Source organism: Coturnix japonica, chromosome 6 (assembly GCF_001577835.2).
Source record: "Coturnix japonica isolate 7356 chromosome 6, Coturnix japonica 2.1, whole genome shotgun sequence".
Classification (NCBI taxonomy): domain Eukaryota; kingdom Metazoa; phylum Chordata; class Aves; order Galliformes; family Phasianidae; genus Coturnix; species Coturnix japonica.
Genome location: NC_029521.1, coordinates 23,772,553 through 23,792,161, shown reverse-complemented (window position 1 = coordinate 23,792,161; position 19,609 = coordinate 23,772,553). Strand labels below are relative to the sequence as shown.

Sequence of the window (19,609 nt, the reverse complement as noted above, 5' to 3'; positions counted from 1 at the left end):
AACTTACCCTTTCTCGAGCACGCTGGATCTTCTCTCTGTCATGGCTGAGGTTTTCCAGCATCTCCTGTCCAATCTGCTCTGCATTTAAAAATCAAAATGCAAATCATGAAAAATATAGTTTCTGACTGTAAGGCCTCAAAATGCCAGGTTAGATTGTAACAAAGCTATTTAAAGAACAGCAGCACTTAATACATGTGATAGCTTAATCGCTCCTCCTAACTGCAAAGCAGACAATATCATTATTTCAACTTTTCCATACAACATAAAACTGCAGGAGTAACACTCAGACAAGAAGCTGTCCCCTTCCCATCTGTCAAGGTTGCACAGGGTCTGGAAACCAATGCTAACCTTTGGTCTATGGAACAAAGGCACAAAGACTTCCAAACCTGCTCTGAGTGCTGGGAGCTTGTACTGCCCACACGCTCCTTACATCCACTTCTTCTCTTAACAAGGCAGACAGAAAACCTTCACTAAAACACCAGCAATCCTTTACTTCTGAAGATACTGAGAAGTCGTGTAAGAAGCAAATCTTTCTCTATGCTTCTCCACTTTTACCATTGTTGCTTATATGAAAGTCATTTTGAGCTATGCCCAGTTACTGGTGTCTATTCTGCTCCATCACGTAGTATTTCTGGCAGGACTGAAGATGCAGTGCAATGGAACTGCTGATGTCTGTAACAGCAGATGTATACATTAATCTGTCAGCATCACCATTTGTTTACACATGGGTTGCTTGTTTCTGTAGCTCATGCTAAACTAAAGGTTGCAAAATTATAGCAGAGAGAGGAATCCATGCCTCAAGACAATGCAAGATGCCAAAACTTTACTCTTCAAACAGCTTCAGTCAAATGATCCTCTTTGACTGAAATAATAGCAGCTAATATAGGAAAGAGATTTTAATCTTCAAAGCTCTACAGGAACATTAAGAAATCTTCCCTATATTTCCCTGAAGGAGAAAATGAAGTTAAATCATTCCCATTTACAGGTGCGGAAGCAGACACAAGTAGCTGAAGCAGCCGTAGATTTGCCTCAGGACACATCGTGAGTGTGAGACATGCACATTCAGTTGGGCTACTGAGAGAGCTCACCACCTGAGTGAAACCATAAAAGCAGGTTTTCTTCATAAACAACAAAAGTCACATCTTGCTTTTGCTCTGGTGAATGATTTGTTTGCAAAATGCCATTATGTGAGGAGATATGTAAAAACAAATTGGTAAAAAAAAATAAATCACCAATATGCTAGTACAATAAACAATTTTTATTTTTTTTTTCAACAGATACAGTCCATTCTCAGGGAATAACCCAATTAGAATCACCCCAAACTTTTAAAATCTGGGACAAGTGATTTATTTTCCTAAATGTATTTAACACAATATACACTCTTGTCAGATGAAGTCTAAGGAAATTCACTGCATATATATTTCTCTATCTGTTGCCAAGTACAGCACAAGTAAGATAAATATTTCCTCAGATATCTGACCACAAATTGACATCCTCATTATGCTATCTTGTCCCTCTTGGCTTGCTGCGCTTCACTTTTAGCTGTATATATAATGCCTCCCAAAGGTGAAATGTGGTAAGATTTGTGGTTATTGAGTTAAAAAAGCTGAAAGGTGCTGTCCAGCTATACAAATGGTAGACTACGATAGTGATTCTAAGCAGAGCTTTGCCTATACTTGCATGCCCTAGCACTTACTGGATGAACCCTTATAGGTTTATTCTTATCAAAGCGCTTAAAATACTGGCATACAGAAACAGATAAATGTATTCAGTGTATTCTAGGGGAGAAAAAAACAAAGCAAAATACATTAAAATATAGAGGAAATCAACCAACAAATCACAATACAAATTGTAGCATGAGGTGAAATTATAACAAATACTTTTTACTAAAAATTATACCTATGGCTGTGCAGACAAGGAGCACAAAGAGCACATTTTCCTTCAGAGGAATAATTCTAAAGTAAATGGCTACAATGGCTTGGCATTTCACAAACAAAGCTTGGAAACATCTTTATAGGAAACAGCTCTATTTTTATTACACCAATTTTAAGCAGGTTACTATGGGTTGGGTTTTTTTTTTTCATCTTCTTCCTGTCACTAGCAAGTTCACACTCTCAGCTTTTTATAATGATTGAGTTTATTTTCCAACCATCAATGTGACAGCAGCATCAACTGTAAGTGAGGGTAAAACACCGTCACTTTGACGAATAGTGTATTTTCCTCTCATTGTCGATGACTGAAGACATCAATAAATAAGGAAGGAGAGCATGTCAGCCAGAATATCACAGAACGAATTGTTGATATGACACTTAGGGATTAAACCTTCAGCCATGAAGTTCAACCTAGCAGAAGGGTCTGAGAACTGAGATGGTTGCGTTTCTTCCCAGCAGCCTCTATAGATAAATAATTGGATGGATCATCAATTTTACAGGAGCAGCTTTACTCTACATGCACTTTAGCTGATGATCTTTGGCCTTTTTTGGGCTAAAATAACAACATAAGTTGAACAAAGAGATATAACAGAGGTAACATAATCTCACAATAAGTTCGCAAACATAAATTGACACCTTTATCTACAGATCCTTTTCATACCCTTGTTCTGCTCTCAGAAAACTCACTGATAACAACAAAAGTTGATTTTTTTTTTGCTGGAAGGTCATGACAGTCAAATAAAAATATTAATAAATGAAGAAAATTCAGACTAATAAATGACATGAAGACACGTCTCCTCACTTGGTTTGCAACTGAAGGTGCTCAGGACTGGAACAAAGCAACAGTGCCCCATAGTAAAGCTAATTAAAGTCTTGATAGCATTGCTATCACTTCTCAGGTTTTCCCAGGACTTTGCTGTTTCACTGCCAGTTAAAGCCTTCATGTGGCAGATTTTTATACTGTACGGTTCCTTCCAGATTAGTTACAAAGCAAATTGTTGATGATGCTACTACAGTTATACGAAAAGGTAACATTTCTAAGATATACTGTAGTGAATATGCATGAAGTAAAACCAGTACCCAAACTGAAGATTGTGTGCTGCCAGTAACTGTGTGATTTCAACAGAATCATCTCAATGTTAATTAATTGGTGCTACACTTTCTACCTGAAATTCCCAAATCAGTGCAGAAAATTATGTTTCAAAATTGCAGCTGAACTGCAAAAAACAGAAGGGTGAACGCATTCATGTCCTTATGATCTGTATTCTGACAGACAGCAGGAATGTTCAGTATAGCAATTATCTCAGTCTTAAACAATGTTGTGATGAACAGAAAAAAAAATTCTCAAGTCCATAAACGTATTAACAAACATTGGTCTTAAGGAGCGAATGCCAAAATTCACAGCTGCGACTACACTGCACCTAGAAAGGTGTCTGTGTGGGGCATAGGAAACCTGCTTTTTCAGGGCCAAACACTTTGATAATAATGAGATGCTGTGGGTCTCACACAAACAGTGTATGTCTATAGTGCAAAAAAGAACACAACCCATCTCTTTTCTTAAAACACTGAACCCAATTTGAAGAATGAATATTTCCCCAACTGAAAAACAACAAATAGATGCAAGCCCAAATTCCCTCCCTTCATCTGTGCAACAACTGAAACATGGCTTTCAGCTTTTATATTGAGGTACACCCAAAAAACAACAATCATTTCCAGCAATGCTTTTACACCTTTGAATATGCCCTTACTTTGGAATTTGCATGTAACCTACATGCAGTATTTATTTATAAGTGCAAATCATAATTATTTAATATATGTTCCACAAAGCTTGATTTGTAATACTTACACACATATCAAGGATGCAAGATAAGTAGTACTTGACTAATTTTTTCTTTTTCTTATTTTGCTTTTAGTTTTTTAAGTATTTACAGCCAAACTGATTTTGAAAGAGCCTTTTCTAATCACTTTTTTTCCTTAAGAACTACTAATATTGAGTAATAATAATGAGTAATGTCAAGAGATAGGAATGATGCAGAATGAGCCACTCCAGGCTTTTGGATAATACACATGCATTTTAATTAATTTTGATGACAGAGTCTGCATTTTTTCTTTTCATATGAAAAAGAAAAAAAAAAATCCAACATGGTTTAATAAAGCACTTTCCTCTCAAATTGTACCCTGTATGTCTGTACATACTTACATCAAATGAAAGAAAACATATTTCGTAAGAGGCAGCTGAAATGCTGATACAGTTTAAAAACACTAAAAAGGATTACAAACAACCAAATCATGCAGAGGATGCCTGAAGTATGATTTGTCCAATCTTGTCTTATGCACAATGCACGCACGTGAGCTATGCAATTAGAGGTGGGAAATCACAAACTAATTTACACTGGGAAAAGGAGGCAATCAAGTTAAAATTAAGAGGAAATAAACTAAAAAAAAAACAAACAAACCCCATAAAAACCGGTGTAGTGGCAGAGGGAATCATAGTAAGAATGGATAACATCTTCACACCGAGCTCTCCAGGCTTGCCTAAAGAGTAACATCATTGGGGAACACACTTCTCTGTTGGCTTTGCACAGAGACACAGCCTGCTGTGAAGACAGAGCAAAAGCTTATGGAATATTCTTAGACATGACCTAGGCTGGCACAGGTAGAAATCCAGTAAATATATTCAAGGCTGGGACAGTTGTTTTTTTTTTTCCAAAACACTGCCACTCTGCTCTGGAGAAATTTAAAGGTTTAGATTTTAGGAGACTAGAGAGATTAATCATTAATGACAGTTTCTGGGAAAAAAATGCAAAAATGCTAGAAGGTGTTAAATGCTCACTGTTCAGAGGTGGCAGCAAGCAGATTTACAAACTTGGAAAATATATAGCGTAGGAGTCAGAAGAATTTGGGGTTAAGTCAAAATGCTTTATGCTTCTGACAGCAGAAAGTTAATAAAGAAAGTGATGACACATCTTTATGTGTAGGGACACAGGTAAAAGTCCTATAAATTTACAAGCTCACAGTTGATGCATATTATGTTGAACCATCAATATAAGTAGATACAGAGGAATTTAGATCATTACAGTTATTAAATGACAAATATGGGTTAATACAGATAAGTAAAGGATGATATAATGGCTATACGCCAACGGAGAGAATGTTTGCACAACATTAATGGTGAAATGTGAGAGTTGTTGCTCAAATGACTCCTGAATCTGCAACAAAGAAATTGATTTGCATGTTGGTCACCTAATGCAAGAAATAAGAAATTAGCTACACGTCATGGGGACTGGTTGGTGTCTTAAGGAGAATTGCTGTACCTTACAGCCCACAGCGTGTACTGAGGACATCCAGCATTTCCAGAGCTTTCAGAAATACAGTTATAAGAGAGGATAAAAGGATCTGCATTGTCTTACTGCGAAAGTAAAACAAAAAACAAAAAAAAACCACTTAACAGTATCTCCACCAAACTTAAAATACAAATATTTTTCTACTGAGAAAGGTTTCTATATACTATAATGGACGCTGACAATACTATTTGCATTGGCCAACAACAAAAGGATTTGCTAATCATGAGATGAGGGGAGCCAGAAAGAAAAGTATCTGGAACATCTAGCCAGAACTCAGCACTGTGCTTTGTTCAAAATAAGGAAGGTAAGATATTTGAGGAAGATGCCACACATCTTTTAAGAACAAACTGAGAGCGTTTCATAACCATAACTCTCACGGTCCAGACTGAATTTGTCCTTCTCTAGGGGAAAAAAAAAAATAGACAAAAAAAAAGAAAAAAGAAAAAAAAGAAAGACAGATGAATGAGAAGAATACAAGAAAAAGAAAGGAGAAAGATGATAAATGACAGACCTAGTAAGTTCACCTCTAGTAGCCTTTTCTTTTTCTAAGGTTTCATAGCTTTTCTGAAATCCTAACTTACATCAATCTGATGGTATAAAACCACTCATTTCTCACTAACTGATGTATTTTTTTTTCTGTCTACTCCCGTCACCCATCTAGCTGAGCTCCCTCACTAATATCCTCCCAGCTACGTTCACAGGAGGTGACAGACTTTGATTCCCCTGAATGTGTCTATATTGAAGCCCAGACCTTGTTCCAGTCGTGCTCAGCAAGGCTTATCCACTCCAAATCCCTCCCTTCACTTTTCTTCTCTTCTCCTTGCTTCGAAAAAGTTCTAAGGCAAAAGAAATCCTTGCTCAGTGCATCAAGATAAGTAAACAACTTGCTACTCTCATTTCAGTCACATATGGAAGTGAAGTTGGGAACCAGCCCTCAGCATCCTTTCTTCCTTCTACTTGAAGTGCTGTCAGGATAGGAAAAGTCCCCCCTTGCTCTGAGCAGAAGTGCAAGGAATGGATGTTGCTTCATTACAGCATTGCCAGTCTTGAACTTTTCTGAAGGCAATTTAGCATTGGAGAGTATTAGAAATGATTAAATCTAAATCAAGTTGCAGAAACATACCCTTTAAAACTTGATTGACAAACCATTGCTTAATTAAAACTATGACTCCAAACAGCAACAAGACAACAGGGATCTTTGGTTCATCTAAATAAGGCTGAATTCCGAGTCATAATTTAATAAAAAAAAATGCTCTACTCAAAGCAGTGCAAATAATTACTTTGGACCCTGCAGTATTTCTTACTTCAAAGACTCAAGATGTGTAGGTACAGACTTGGCAACTTAGGCTATTGCATACGGCAGCTCGAGGCCTTGAAAATCATGAAGTTCACCCTACCCTCTATAGCTGATTTACTCTTAATGCAGTAAATACATTTCAACAGACAGAGTTTAGCACAAAATAGATGGGACAGACTCTTAGCCAACACACGAACAGCAAAGATAAGAAAATACATAAATTGTTCAAATATAACTTAAAATTGAAGCGTGGAACAGAATATATCTAAAAATATTTAACTATGGAAAAACCCAGCACACAACATTTAAACACTGGAGAGAATAAAGTCCGCAAATTATATCTGTAAGTACTGGAACTTTTTAATTTGTGGCCCATTTACATATCTAAAACAATAAGAATTTGCAGCATCTCTTTTTGAACCCCCCTCCAAAAAAAGAAAACCATGAGAAGAGTGTTTTCACTCTGAGAAATGGCTACTAGAAGCAAGAAGCAATGTCAGAAAATGAAAACCAAGCCAGAGCCAAATACAATGATGTACAGGTTTGTTCAGATTTCCCCCAACATCCTAATGTGTCAGGTTTACCCTGGATCCACAGACTGATGAGAAAGTCAGAAAAGATCACAACAGGAGCAAGAAGTTTATACTTGTTTGATCTTTAGTATTTCCATCAACCTAAAAAGTGTTCTAACCCACCTTGTTTTGTTCAGCAATTCATTTTCAATAAGAATGGAAGTATCTCTTGCTGTATTCACATTCATATTTAAAAAAACAAAAAATAGAGAGAAAACAGCATCCAGAAAAATAAATAAACCTAGAGGACAATTAATAAATAATGCTTACAGTTATTGACCAAAAAGTGTAAGCACTCTGTGCAAAAATAAAGCATTCTGAAAACTATATATATATAATATGTATAAACTTTCTTAAACATTGCAAGGCCCACAAAGCAGGTGAACAGCTCAGCAACCTCGAGGCTGGCTTCAGTGCAACTCATTCTTTGAATACGAATTAGCAATGGGTAATCACAGCATATTTATGAGGCCTTTTGCCTGGTCCTTTTCTCCAGTGAATGCTGTATTATTCATTGCGTGTGCCCTGACCCCAGTGCGCTCCTGTTCTGACAAATCATACTTGATTAAGACAAATCTTTATTAGTTAGCTAGTCAACTTCCCCATTTATCATTTGCAAATCCCATTCTCCTTTTCGGGTACAGTAGAAGTAACTGAAACCGTTTTTTCTCCAAATAAAATGAAATGCTTGTTATAGACAGTAAGTGCAAATACAATCTTGGAAGACAGTAATAGATGATGAAACAAAGGTTTAACAGGCATAAATTACAAACATGGCAAAACTCTAACACAATAGCTTATTTTAGATAGGCTGAGGGAACATTAATTAGCCCATCCTTTCAGTGCTTCCTATTTTCCCACCATCTAAATCTCTCAAAATCTCAACGCCATAAAAAAGAACTGCATTGCAAAGTTGGAGGCTGAAAGTACAGAGGTTTAAAACAGAATAATAAAGAGACTGCTGAGTAAAGTTATTGTTCAAGGTTTCTACCAAAACAAACAAACAAGAAAATTTAAAGGAGGCAAAACAAATTCAAAATTATTCATGACGTTCAAATTCCTTTTAAATGTAATGTTTCTCCAAAGATGTGGCAATTTGGAGAGGGAAAAACCCTTTATAAACAATGTTGGTCTATTCAGCAGGTAATTTACAACTAGAAAAGCTTGTGATGTCTAGTGCACATGAGTTTTCTCATGATGGTTTTGCTCATAGAGAAAAATCTTCCTTTCTTCCTTCAGGACTCTGGAAATCTTAAGTAACTATTTGGAAACAGAGGACAAGGAGTAAAGCTCTGAGGTTCCAGTACTACCCCAGACTTTTGGTCTGTCCTCTGGAGGGACCTTTATTAAATGTCCATGGCACCCAACTCCTTGCTGAGATGTCTGCTACAGAAATCTTGACTTGCTATAAGGCAATACAGGGAAATACATCTAGATGATGGTGCCTAATCTAAATGCTACAGTCAAGTTAAATGCCCACAGGGCTCATAAATAAAAGCAAGAAAAACATTATCTTAAAAACACGAGTCCATTATGAGGAGAGATCATGAAAGACGATTCAGAAAGAATGGGGACAAAAGCACCCAAACTGGGCAGAAATGCAGCACTGAAGCAATGCTGTAGAACTGGTGGTAAGAACTGGTCTAAGGAGACACCACCAGTCACAACTGGAAAAGTGAAAGTTTATAGAGAAAAAGAATGTGGCATTTTGCTGGTGAAGTTTAGTGTTGTATATTTTACTATGCTTTGAGTCTTCTATTTATCTATAATTTAAATGCCCCAATTAGAACCCACTCATTTGAAATATATAGTAATTTAAGACCTGCACATACAGGACCAAACACTGATGCAGCCGCCTCTGTGCTGCTTACACAACGATTTTCTTACAGACTCCTGTCTTCCTCCACTCAGATCTGCCCATGTTAAGTCATTTTTCCTCTGTTCATATTTTTATTCTTACCCTGCAGGACCAATGCAGCTATGGATTCTTCTCCTTTTTCACACACATCAGCTAAGTGTTAGTTATTTCCATCCACAACATCGCCTTCGATTACACACAGAGTAATGCTGAGAAAACCACTACCTCATTAAACCCACAGCAAGGGAACAGAAGGAACAATGAAAAATACCTGATGGTCTGGCAAATCACTGTTATCAGGAGGTATATAAGAAGAATCCAGACTGATTTTAAAATCCAGGCTGAGTTTGCAGGATTATATATAAAATTTCTGCTCTTGTACTTGTCAACCAAAGATATTTCTTCTGGAAATTGATGAGATGGAAATAAAGGCTTTCCCATAATACACTTTTTTATAGCAATCGTCAGAGCAGAATTATATTTTAGGATCAAGTTAAGCTCTTCAGATGGCGTTTAAGAGGCAGACTTACACGGGGCCTTTATTGCATGTAGGCATGGTCTGTTTCTAAGGGATCCTTGCAAGGAAAAAAATTGTTGAAAAAACGAGTTTTCAGTAAGTGTCTAGGATGACAAGTGTGATTTTTTTTCTGACGGAGGAACTCAGCAACACTTACGCTTGTTTTTGGCATCTCCACACTAGAGTACTGCTTTATGGTTTAATTGAGGGCACACCTGGAGACAACGAAAAACAAACAGCTCCAGAACAGACCAGCTTACTGTGTGGAAAAGTGAGTTTTTGCTTGGATCTGTCTGAAGCAGCTGCTTGCAGTGCTCCAAGTGCAATCCCAGCTACTAGAAACCGTCCTTGAGAACCTTGGTGGTCTGGGCTGGGGCTACCAGACACTGTTTCTCTCTGCTAGGTGTTACTGAGTTGCCAACAGCAGGGATGCATGTGCTGGACGTGCTCAGAAGAAGCACTGGCCTCTGAGCAGTCATAAGATGTCCTCAGTCCTGTTGGCCCCCAGACCTGTAAGCGTGCAGGACACGTTGGCAGAGCCATCAGGTGGGCTGCTGGGGGATGCAATTAACAATTTCATAAAGCAGCAGTGTTAGTGTTTATTTATGTTTATAAGTATATATTTCTTTGCTGGTGTTTTTTTGTTTTTTTGTTTTTTTTCTTTTTTTTTTTTCTTTTCCTAATTACAGGACCAACAAGAGCAAAGCAGTCCGCCCAACAGCTCCTCACCTGGCACAGCAAAAGGACTTTCTGGATTTTCTGTCATGCTCGGAGCACAAAGAGGTCAAGGCCAGATGTGGGAAAGGACCTGGTCTGCCAGCTTCTGTATTCACAATGAATGGCATGCCACCTATGGGCAGGTACAATCCAGCTGACCAGCCTCACTCATCTTTCTTAGCTACTACATCCACGGCTATTTTTACGTTTTGTTTCTATTTTGGAAATGAGTTGAAATATATATATATATTAAAAAAAATAAATATTTTTGAAAATTTCTTGCAGCAATCTTTAATGTTGCAAAAGGGGACATGAGAAAATTCCCCAGGGGAATATTTGTGCCTTTTTCTCCATTTCTCAAATGGCTATAAAGGAATCCAGCAGAACGTAATATCTGCCATTAACAAGACTGCGCTCCTTTGGAAGGCATTCAAATATTGTATGTACCTTGTGAGGTATACTCTATATATAGAGTGTACTTTACATATAGACTTATACTCTATAAGTATCAGTCTGAATATTATTTTAATTGGGAAAAAAAAAAAAAAAAAGCATTAAGGAGCATTATCAAAATGCAAACTGAAGCAGCCCACTCTCCTCAACTACAGGATGTTGCATTTAATCCCATAAAGGATTTCCACATTATTTGAGCAGCAAAATATAATTATCCCACAATCTATGAAAGTGGTAAATTATTGCGGCACGGCATTTTATCGCAAAGACTTGGTTTAAAACCATAACTTTGCTGGAAATTCTCAAGAAGTGTTAAACCGATGTCAGTGTCTCAGTAATTTCGCAGTTTAAAAACAGTTAGAAATGTAATGACTACACTGCACTTGATTAAAGCATTTACAGCTCTAATCAAAAACTGACAGCAAGATCAAAGATGTTAACTTAAATCTCTCTTCTAATTATGTTTAAAATGCCACACCTCAGGCCTGTCTCTCCTCTTCTTTTTCAAACCAAATTCTGCTTAAGAAAGATCTAACACTTCTTAACAGTTCATTATCCAATAAAACTATTCAAAGCTTAAAAGCAATCTACACAATTAGTCAGGACCTCAGGGAGTCCACCGGTAGTCTTTATTACAGGGCTTCATATTAAAACACCTTAATTATATTTGTCAAATGGATTTCATTAAAACCCATCGTCACTTTAATTTTCATATTTTGACAGTGCTGGCATAGCATTATTACCACCTGCCAAGCTACCAACTACAACAAAATTATCAAATTCCTTCAAATACTAAGCAGGGTTTTTTTTTGCAGCTGACCAATGATTTCCCTCTTTTTTGTGAATGCAACATAATTAATAGGAATAATTAAAGTCCATATTGAAGCAGCATATACACAACTGAAATTGTGCAGTGTATCTGCTGCAGGTGTGTAAATAAGAACCTATACAGATACCTGGTTGCCAGGAGCACTTAACACAAAGGTAGGACACATATACTGAAGTGCTTCTGAATAATAAAGCCAAGACATCAAACAGAATGAACTATTATTTAATCAAATGACAACTATGATGACTTGAAAGCAGAGGACATTTTAACTTCCACTCATTATACTGTCATTTCCACACAACAGATCTGGGGATTATGACCATATACTGTAACCACAGTTTTATATCAGATATAACCCTCTGAGGTTCCACTTGGCTTTAGACAATCACACTGAAATATAATTAGAACAAATTACTCACCCTCTCTAATATGCACAGTACCACTACAATGGCTTCTGATATTTATGATGCATTCTTAATGCAAGACTTGTATTTATTTTATTTTTTAACACTCAGTGACACACCAATAAACAGTTTTAGACAATTATAAATAATACAAAACCAGGTACTGGCATCTGCGTTGCAATGCAGTTTGGGTTGTTAATGTCATAGGGGATATTTAAAGAAATATTTTCCCTTTTTTTCTTACTTGAAATACCGTACAGAAAATGGAAAGAAAACAATAACTTACCAGTATTGTGCTTATATTTACTGAGCTGATTTACAAGCCTGATTATCTCCATGTTCTTCAGAGCATGTGTATGAGATGAATTTGGCCCACAACAGATAAAACAATGGCATGCAAATTGCAATGGGGAAAGAACAGAGAATTTGCCTTTCTTTCATATAATCATAACAAGAAATAAAAAATGAAGAGGTTTCTGCCATATGTCTGACACACTTCACTGCTTTGTACGAGGGTCTCGAGAGTAATGATCTCTGTGTGTTATGAATATTTTAAGACTTACTAAATGTTCTCAGATTATTGTGGGTAAAACTATGGGATTTTAAAGAACTAGTTTAAATGACAATTAAATATTATTCCTGCTTAGGAAAAAATGGTTAATAATTTTTTAATGTAATATCAAGGAGGAAAACCTCAGCCTCTTTCACATCCTATTACAAGTTTTGGCAAAGCAATTCTTGAAGACATGCTGGGTTTTACTTTATTTTTATTTCATTTTATTTCTTTTTATCATTTTAATTGCTTCTGAACTAGAAATAAGTAAAAGAGAATACTTACAAGCAAAGGACTATGAGTTAAGCACAGATCTTCCAGTTTTTGGCAAGTCATTTGTTTCTGGCAAGTCACCATTTCTTTCATGCTATTTATCTGTCATAATGTTTCTGCTAGAGTTCCACCAAAACAGGCAAGTGCTCACATAGTGCTTTGCTTCTGCTATCAGGATATCTTACAGCAAAATAATCAGAATATTCAGGTGCCTACCATTCAACTTCAAATTCCCATTAGCCTTGGGTGCATGCAGAGATTTCTCTTAGAAACCCCCTACCTCAAACTCAGAGACAATGCAAGATTTCTGCAGCATTTTGAAAGCAATGCCACCCAACCCAGAGTGCTGACTTGGTTCTGTTGAGATGGCAAGAGCCCACTCCTCTGCTCAGTGCAGAGATGGATGGACAGACAGACTGAGAAGCTTCCCAGACCACTAGTAAATGTGTATTAAGGATTATTATTTCTTCCATCATTGTTTTAATGATCAAAGGGGGGATGAGAGAACAGCAAAAGGATAGGAGGAGATGGTGGGTAAAGACAGCTCACATGAGCCCTTGATACAACAGGTCATGCTTTCCCTCTTGAATTTTTTTCCCCTTTTGCACTCGGATTCTCTTCTTCCTGTGAGCACTCTGTAAGGCACTGCTTTTGGTTCCTTTCCTGCATAGATCTGCAGTAATTTATGCCTGGAGAATCTCAGCACAAACAAATTCAGCTACTACTTAATAAGTGACAGATTTCCCCCTCAGCTTCACTACCATTTCCTCTCCAATCTATCTCATTGCTTAGCCTTCAACTCAAATTCAACAAAGCACAGCAGTTCCTTGTCCTCCCAACACATCTCCTCTCCATCTATACTCATTAAATGCAACACGATCATCCCCTTTTTCACCCAGACTCAACATCTTTTTTAACTCAGTGCTCTCATTTCGGGGCAAGCTGTCCGATTCCTTCTGCCTAACATTTGATATGAAACAGTCTGGTCCCATCCATTCACCTTTCTAAAACTCCCATATAGGCTCTCAATTTTTTTTTCCTTACTACATCCTTTTCTTTTCTAGCCTGGACAAAAATCTATGGTATCACAGTAAGACAGGGCACTGTTACAAATATCTTTGTTTACTTTTTAGCACAATACTGCTTGTCATTTTCTTTCTAGCCATGCCACTGCCTCTCCCCACTTCAGCCCACTTAAACAGCAGCTACATTTCTTCTGTAGCCAACCCCACGTTGTCTCGCTTCTGTCATCTGCCACCAGCATATTAATTTCTATTTCAACTCAGATATCATTCACTTGTTAAATTTTCACCCCAGTCCCTCTGCACTTTCTCCCATGTTGTCACTCTTGACTGTAAGGAGCAGACCATAAAAAACTCACTGCCTCATCACACTCCCAAAAGCTCTTATCTGGCTTTTCTTGTCCATCAGTATACCATACAGCCATCACTGCAACCTCAGCCAAAACCACAAAACCTCACATTATATGAATTCCTCAATGCCTGGTGCCAGAATGCATTCCTAGCAAGCAGAAATGGGAATCATCCATGATGGAGCAGGAAGGTACCGTTATAAAGAAGTTATCAGCCCTAACTTTCACTGTTGCAATGGAGGTGTGATGCCGAGATTTATGTTGCACACCACACAACTGTCAGACCTTACTGTTTTAAAACAGCCATTATATCCCAGAAGCTATTGACAAATAGAACATAAATCCTGTTATCATGAGTGAATAATTTATCAAATTGACATTATTACTAATAATTATGGAAAGCGTGTCTGTTTCTCTCTCTTGACAAACAGGAAGACAGCCACGTTTCCCATTTCAGCTACGATACACAAGGAACAATTCAAAGTGATGCTTGTCCCTGGCTGGCACGCATTCTTTACCATTTGAAGTTTATTTGATAGAAATGAGGGCCTACAGAACCCTGCTGACATCAAGTCACAGAGAGCATATACATTTATGAATACTGCATTTACTGTGCTTTGTATGCAATGTTTGTTAGGTCTTGGTGTTGAAATCTCAGCTCTGAATCTATCTTGAAGATGTCAAGGATGTGTTGTGAGCTCTTTCTTTTTTCCCCCTTACCAAAACAAACAAACAAACAACAACAAAAAAAAACCCCACAACCCAACACCACCACAGCCTTTATATCTTTAATTACCTAGATCAGATTATCTGTTTTATTTGAAATCTTATTATGGAAGCTACCAACTTTTTTTTTTTTTTTTTTTTTCCCCTTTTCTTTTTTTGTCTTTAAATGGAAGGAAATGTGAAGACAGAACTGTCCAGCTGGATTAGACATTTATGAAACCTATTGCCAACAGTGAGCTGTCAAAGCCAGCAATCAAATGTAACCCTGGCGAAAAAGAATGGAGACTGCTGTGAAGAGATTTACTTAGAGGAAACTCTCAAATTTTTATTTATTTATTTATTTATTTATTTATTGGTCCTGATTCTCCTTTCCTGCACCACTTTTTGCTGCCTGTTGCTTCAAGTTTATTGTGGCAGTTTGACACTGCGAAAGACAAAAAAAAAAATTGTGTTTCTCCTTCCAAAAATTAAGCTCCATTGAGTTGTGAAGTAAGTATCAGTAAACAGATCTCCACAACATTCACAGGATTAAAAAATGAGCAACTATACATCAGGAGGGTAACATTTGCATTTTGGCCTTATCTATTCTGCAGGATACCTCCGCTTCTAGAAGTTACTCACCACTAGAAAGTGAAAGCCGTGCTACATAATTACTTTCCAGCAATGTCACGAAGACTTATTAATACCTATTTTTAAAGATTTTAAGAATGCACATTATCTCTAATTTATATACAGTCTCAGTTTTAATGCAACATACAAAAACTAGGATCATAATGCAGCATACTTTGTGATAGATGTATGTTTTCCTCTTAACAGAAAAGCAACTTTTAGTTAAAGAATGTGACATGAGTTGCTACAGAAATAACAGTAGATTCATATACTGGATAGATATAACAATATTCAGCTGAATAGTCCAGTTTCATCATTTGGGATTCATTTGGGATCATTTGGGAAAGTCACTGTAGTCTTAAATTTTAACCAAAAGAGAAAATTTATAGAATACTCTCTAGTTTTCCTCATTTAAATTGAATCAGCCACTACAGTCAGCAAGCTTCCGACCCCATACAAGTAAATAAAGAAATCTCTATTCATTCTAATTTAAAAACTCTAATCTTCATTAAAAACATAGTTGATTTCATTAGAGTTCCAACTATTATATGCTGTAATGATTTAATTGTGCCTATTAGATCTACAGTATTACTAGAAATGGAGGAGTTGCAGCTGGAGGACTGTACCGCTCTATTCCAGGTAGAATAAATTGTGAAGGAGAAAAGAGGCAAGATCTCAAACCATGTATTCCAATATGACAAATAACTCTCCTTCCTGGGCTTTGCTTTTGTAGAAATGAGAGAAGCATTTAACTCTCCTGCTCTGCATGTAGCTGGAAATGTACTGCATATTTTAATAATGACATCAAATAACTTGCTAATTTAAGATACTTTAGCCAGCCATGTGTCCTAGGGAGAGACAATGCATGAGCCCTCTAAAGTATCCACAATGCAGAATATGTTCCTTGATAATATCATTAAGGCATGATGACATGTAGCAAGCAATTGTGGGCAAAGGTCAATAACCTGATCCATTTATACAACGAATGCCTGTTAAAACAGTGTTTAAAGAACAATCAAATGATTGATGACCATAAGCTCTGTGTTGGCCACGATGTGCCGCATGCACATCCAGCATGTTCTACAAGCACCACACGTCCCTCTTCTGCTATGGGTTGGACTGTGGGAAAACCGTGTTCTGCTAAAACCAAAGCAAAACTGTTAGACAAAAATGCTGAAAACAGTAATTGAGTTAACAAAGCTCTGAAGACAAATTTGTTAGCGCTGGGCAGTAAAAACAGGCAATGCTTCTGATCCGATTGAGCACAGCTCAGTTTGGAAATGAAACGCTCAGGGCAGAATTGACAGCAAGCATCCTCTGAGCTCCATGACACAGTGGGTGAAAAAAACAACAAAAAAAAAATGTGACCATCCTACAGATCTCTACCGCTGATTTTTAGAATAATTTCTTTCATTTTTAATTCAAACTGATGTATAAAATTGCAGTTTCAATTGACACACATTTGAACCCAGCCAGCTTCAAAAGTCATTGTCAGAATTCACAGGCACTATTTGTTGTGTTGTTTAAGAAAAAAGGGAGGGGGGCCATTTCCAAAATACTTTTGTTGTTTTAATCTGCCAGCAACCATTATTCTATCAACAGAGTGTTGCACACTTCTCAGAATTTAGCCTTCTTTTCTGAAGAGTAATTAACCTAACAGCTTCTTGCAAGTCATTTTTCTGTCTCATCAGAAAAGCACAGTGACCTGCATGTTCTGTAGGACAGGAATGCTTCCCGAAATTGTCATCTGGTCTCTTCACAGAATTAATTATCTCATTTGAAAGTGACCACCCTCCACTTTCTGCAAACAAAACTGTTCTTGAAAATCATTAAAATATATACATGATCACAGAAATAACAAAATAAACACCATCCGTTCAAAGCATTTGATATTTTATAACTGTAATGTTATGCCTTTCATGAGATAAACACACCAAGAGCACATTGTGTTGCTGATGTGCACCCTCCAAATAAAGAGCACTTCTGCTCACAAGCCAGTTCCTCACGCAGGTGTTGACTTAAGTGGCATGCACCAGAATCAATGGTATAAAAATAAACTCCCTGGCATTTTGCTGCATCCACAAACAGGTGTGGCCTGCTAAGACAAAAAGACACGCAAGGACTGTATCTCAGCATGAGTCACAAAACAAAATTACAGTCCTGAGCCGCACTTGTGAGACTTCCTAAAATATGATTCCTAAGCCAGGGGCAGAAGATGATGCTGTTGGTTAGTGCAGCTGGGAGCTGGAACCACTGCCCAGCAGAATCCCTTCTGTATCTTGGTACAACAACCAGACGTATCACTAACTTGTTTTACGGAAACAAAGTTCTACGCTGGAAAGCACTTTGTGACCACTCTTGGAGCTATGTCAGTCCTGCAGAACTGCAGGGTTTCTGTGTGATGTGGTAAGCAGAATGATACTGGAATTCTATTTAAGAAACATATGTATGAAGACTCATCACTTCTTTACCAGCAATCCCTCATCAGTGAGGAACACAGCTAAAAGAAAGCAGAAAACAGTTAAAACAGCAGTGAGCTACATGCTGATTACTTTCCCATCTCACCCTTGGCAATGATGGTAGTTTAGTCTGCTCATTAACACACACACACGAAAATAAAACTGATAAAGAAGGATGCCAAGTGCTCAAAGCTTGTTTAAGTTTTGAAAGCTAACACCAGTTGACTTCCTAAAGGAACCCATCCTGTCTCCATCCTGTTTGGCTCTGTAGTTGAAGCCTCAACTGCCTACATCTTTAACCACTCACACCAGAAAAGATTTTTTGCCATGAGACACCAATGACACTTCTCACTCCAGGGGTGCAAAGCCATTCAGGGGAGTCAATCTGTTTACTATGCCCCATCTTTAGAAGTCAGGTTTTCATCCATCTCGCTGTACCAAAGAGATCAGCCTGCTTCCTTTTCCCACAATACAATCCCATTTCTTCCCATTCCCTTTGCCCACCTGTCCAGCTCCTCCCACCAGCTCCTCCTGTGTCTTGTCAACCAGAATGTGAACACAGTCCTGTAGCCTGTTGATTTCATTATGAACTGCAAAACCAGAGACTGGTGGTTTCCAGAGGGAAAATGGAGACAGAGGAATGTTATGGTTCTTCGGCAAGTCAGAAAAAAGCAGTGACAACGATCTCCCTCCTGACTTCCAGATTCCTAGGAAATCATCTGCCATAAGACTGCCAATTTTTGATTTCTGTGAAGAACAGAAGAGGAAAGTATTTTGGGGGGAGTGTCACTGCTCCCTTTTCTCTCTTTACACACCCACCAACACAACAAAGCAATGCCCATCTCCATCAGTGCACCTAACTGCAGATGTTTGAATGTGAGCAAAATTCCACATGTCAGAATAAAACACTTGAACATTCCCCTTGTAGTAACAAAAACACAAAACCAAACAAGGCACAGTTTTCAGGAGCTGGGACCCTTACACTCCACATTCTTACATGCTCTCTGAAGATGCTGGAAGAAGCACAATTTGCCTCTCTCAGTGTTATCGGCTCAGAAATCGCTATCTCTGACTCTGTCTGCACCGGGGAGCAGGAGCGAGCCCGAGCTTGGGGCAGGGGCTGCAGGGCAGGGGCTGACTGCAGAGCCAACACCAATAACATCTGAGACCCACAGCAAAGGCATGCTTGCTGTGGGAGCATGTGTGCGCATAACTCGCAGCTTCTCTCTACATTAAAGAGCACTACAATTTGTTGGGTTTGCTTTTTTTTTTTTTCCTTCTTCTTTTTTTTTTTTTTTTTTTTTTTTCCTTTTCCTATTTTTTGGCCTAGGGAAAAATCTACCTTCACTTTATTAATAGTGAATTCAAATGGTTTTTCTGCTGCAATTTAACAACTTTTTTTCCTTTCCCGCGCAGAGACAAGATATTCTTCTCTCTCGATCACTTCAACATATTTGTTCTGCATTATTTTTTCATTCGCTGTTATCCCGGAGGCTCTCAATGTTTAAATAACTCGCTCCCTCCCTCCCAAGAAAAGCTGTGCACTAATATCGATCAACTTAGGCTGGAAGTAACTATAAGGCATTTTTCAATAATCAGCCTGGCTGTTCTGAGAGCGCCTTGAATATAACCCTTAGGTAAACAGCATAATACACAAGGAACGTTCCCTCAGCAAGCACATCTCTGCAGATGGCT

General features: G+C 37.8%; 1 protein-coding gene across 8 annotated transcripts in view; it reads right to left on the bottom strand.

Annotated features, from left to right (window-relative positions):
* VTI1A (vesicle transport through interaction with t-SNAREs 1A) overlaps positions 1–19,609 on the bottom strand; it is a 242,718-nt gene that overhangs the window by 100,582 nt on the left and 122,527 nt on the right. For all 8 annotated transcript variants that reach the window (XR_001556172.2, XM_015867333.2, XM_015867334.2 and 5 more), the window contains one exon: positions 8–78. Coding sequence is in view for 7 of the 8 variants with exons in the window: in XM_015867333.2 (XP_015722819.1) it covers positions 8–78 (71 nt within the window). In the remaining variant the exon portion in view is untranslated. The remainder of the gene's footprint in view (positions 1–7; positions 79–19,609) is intronic.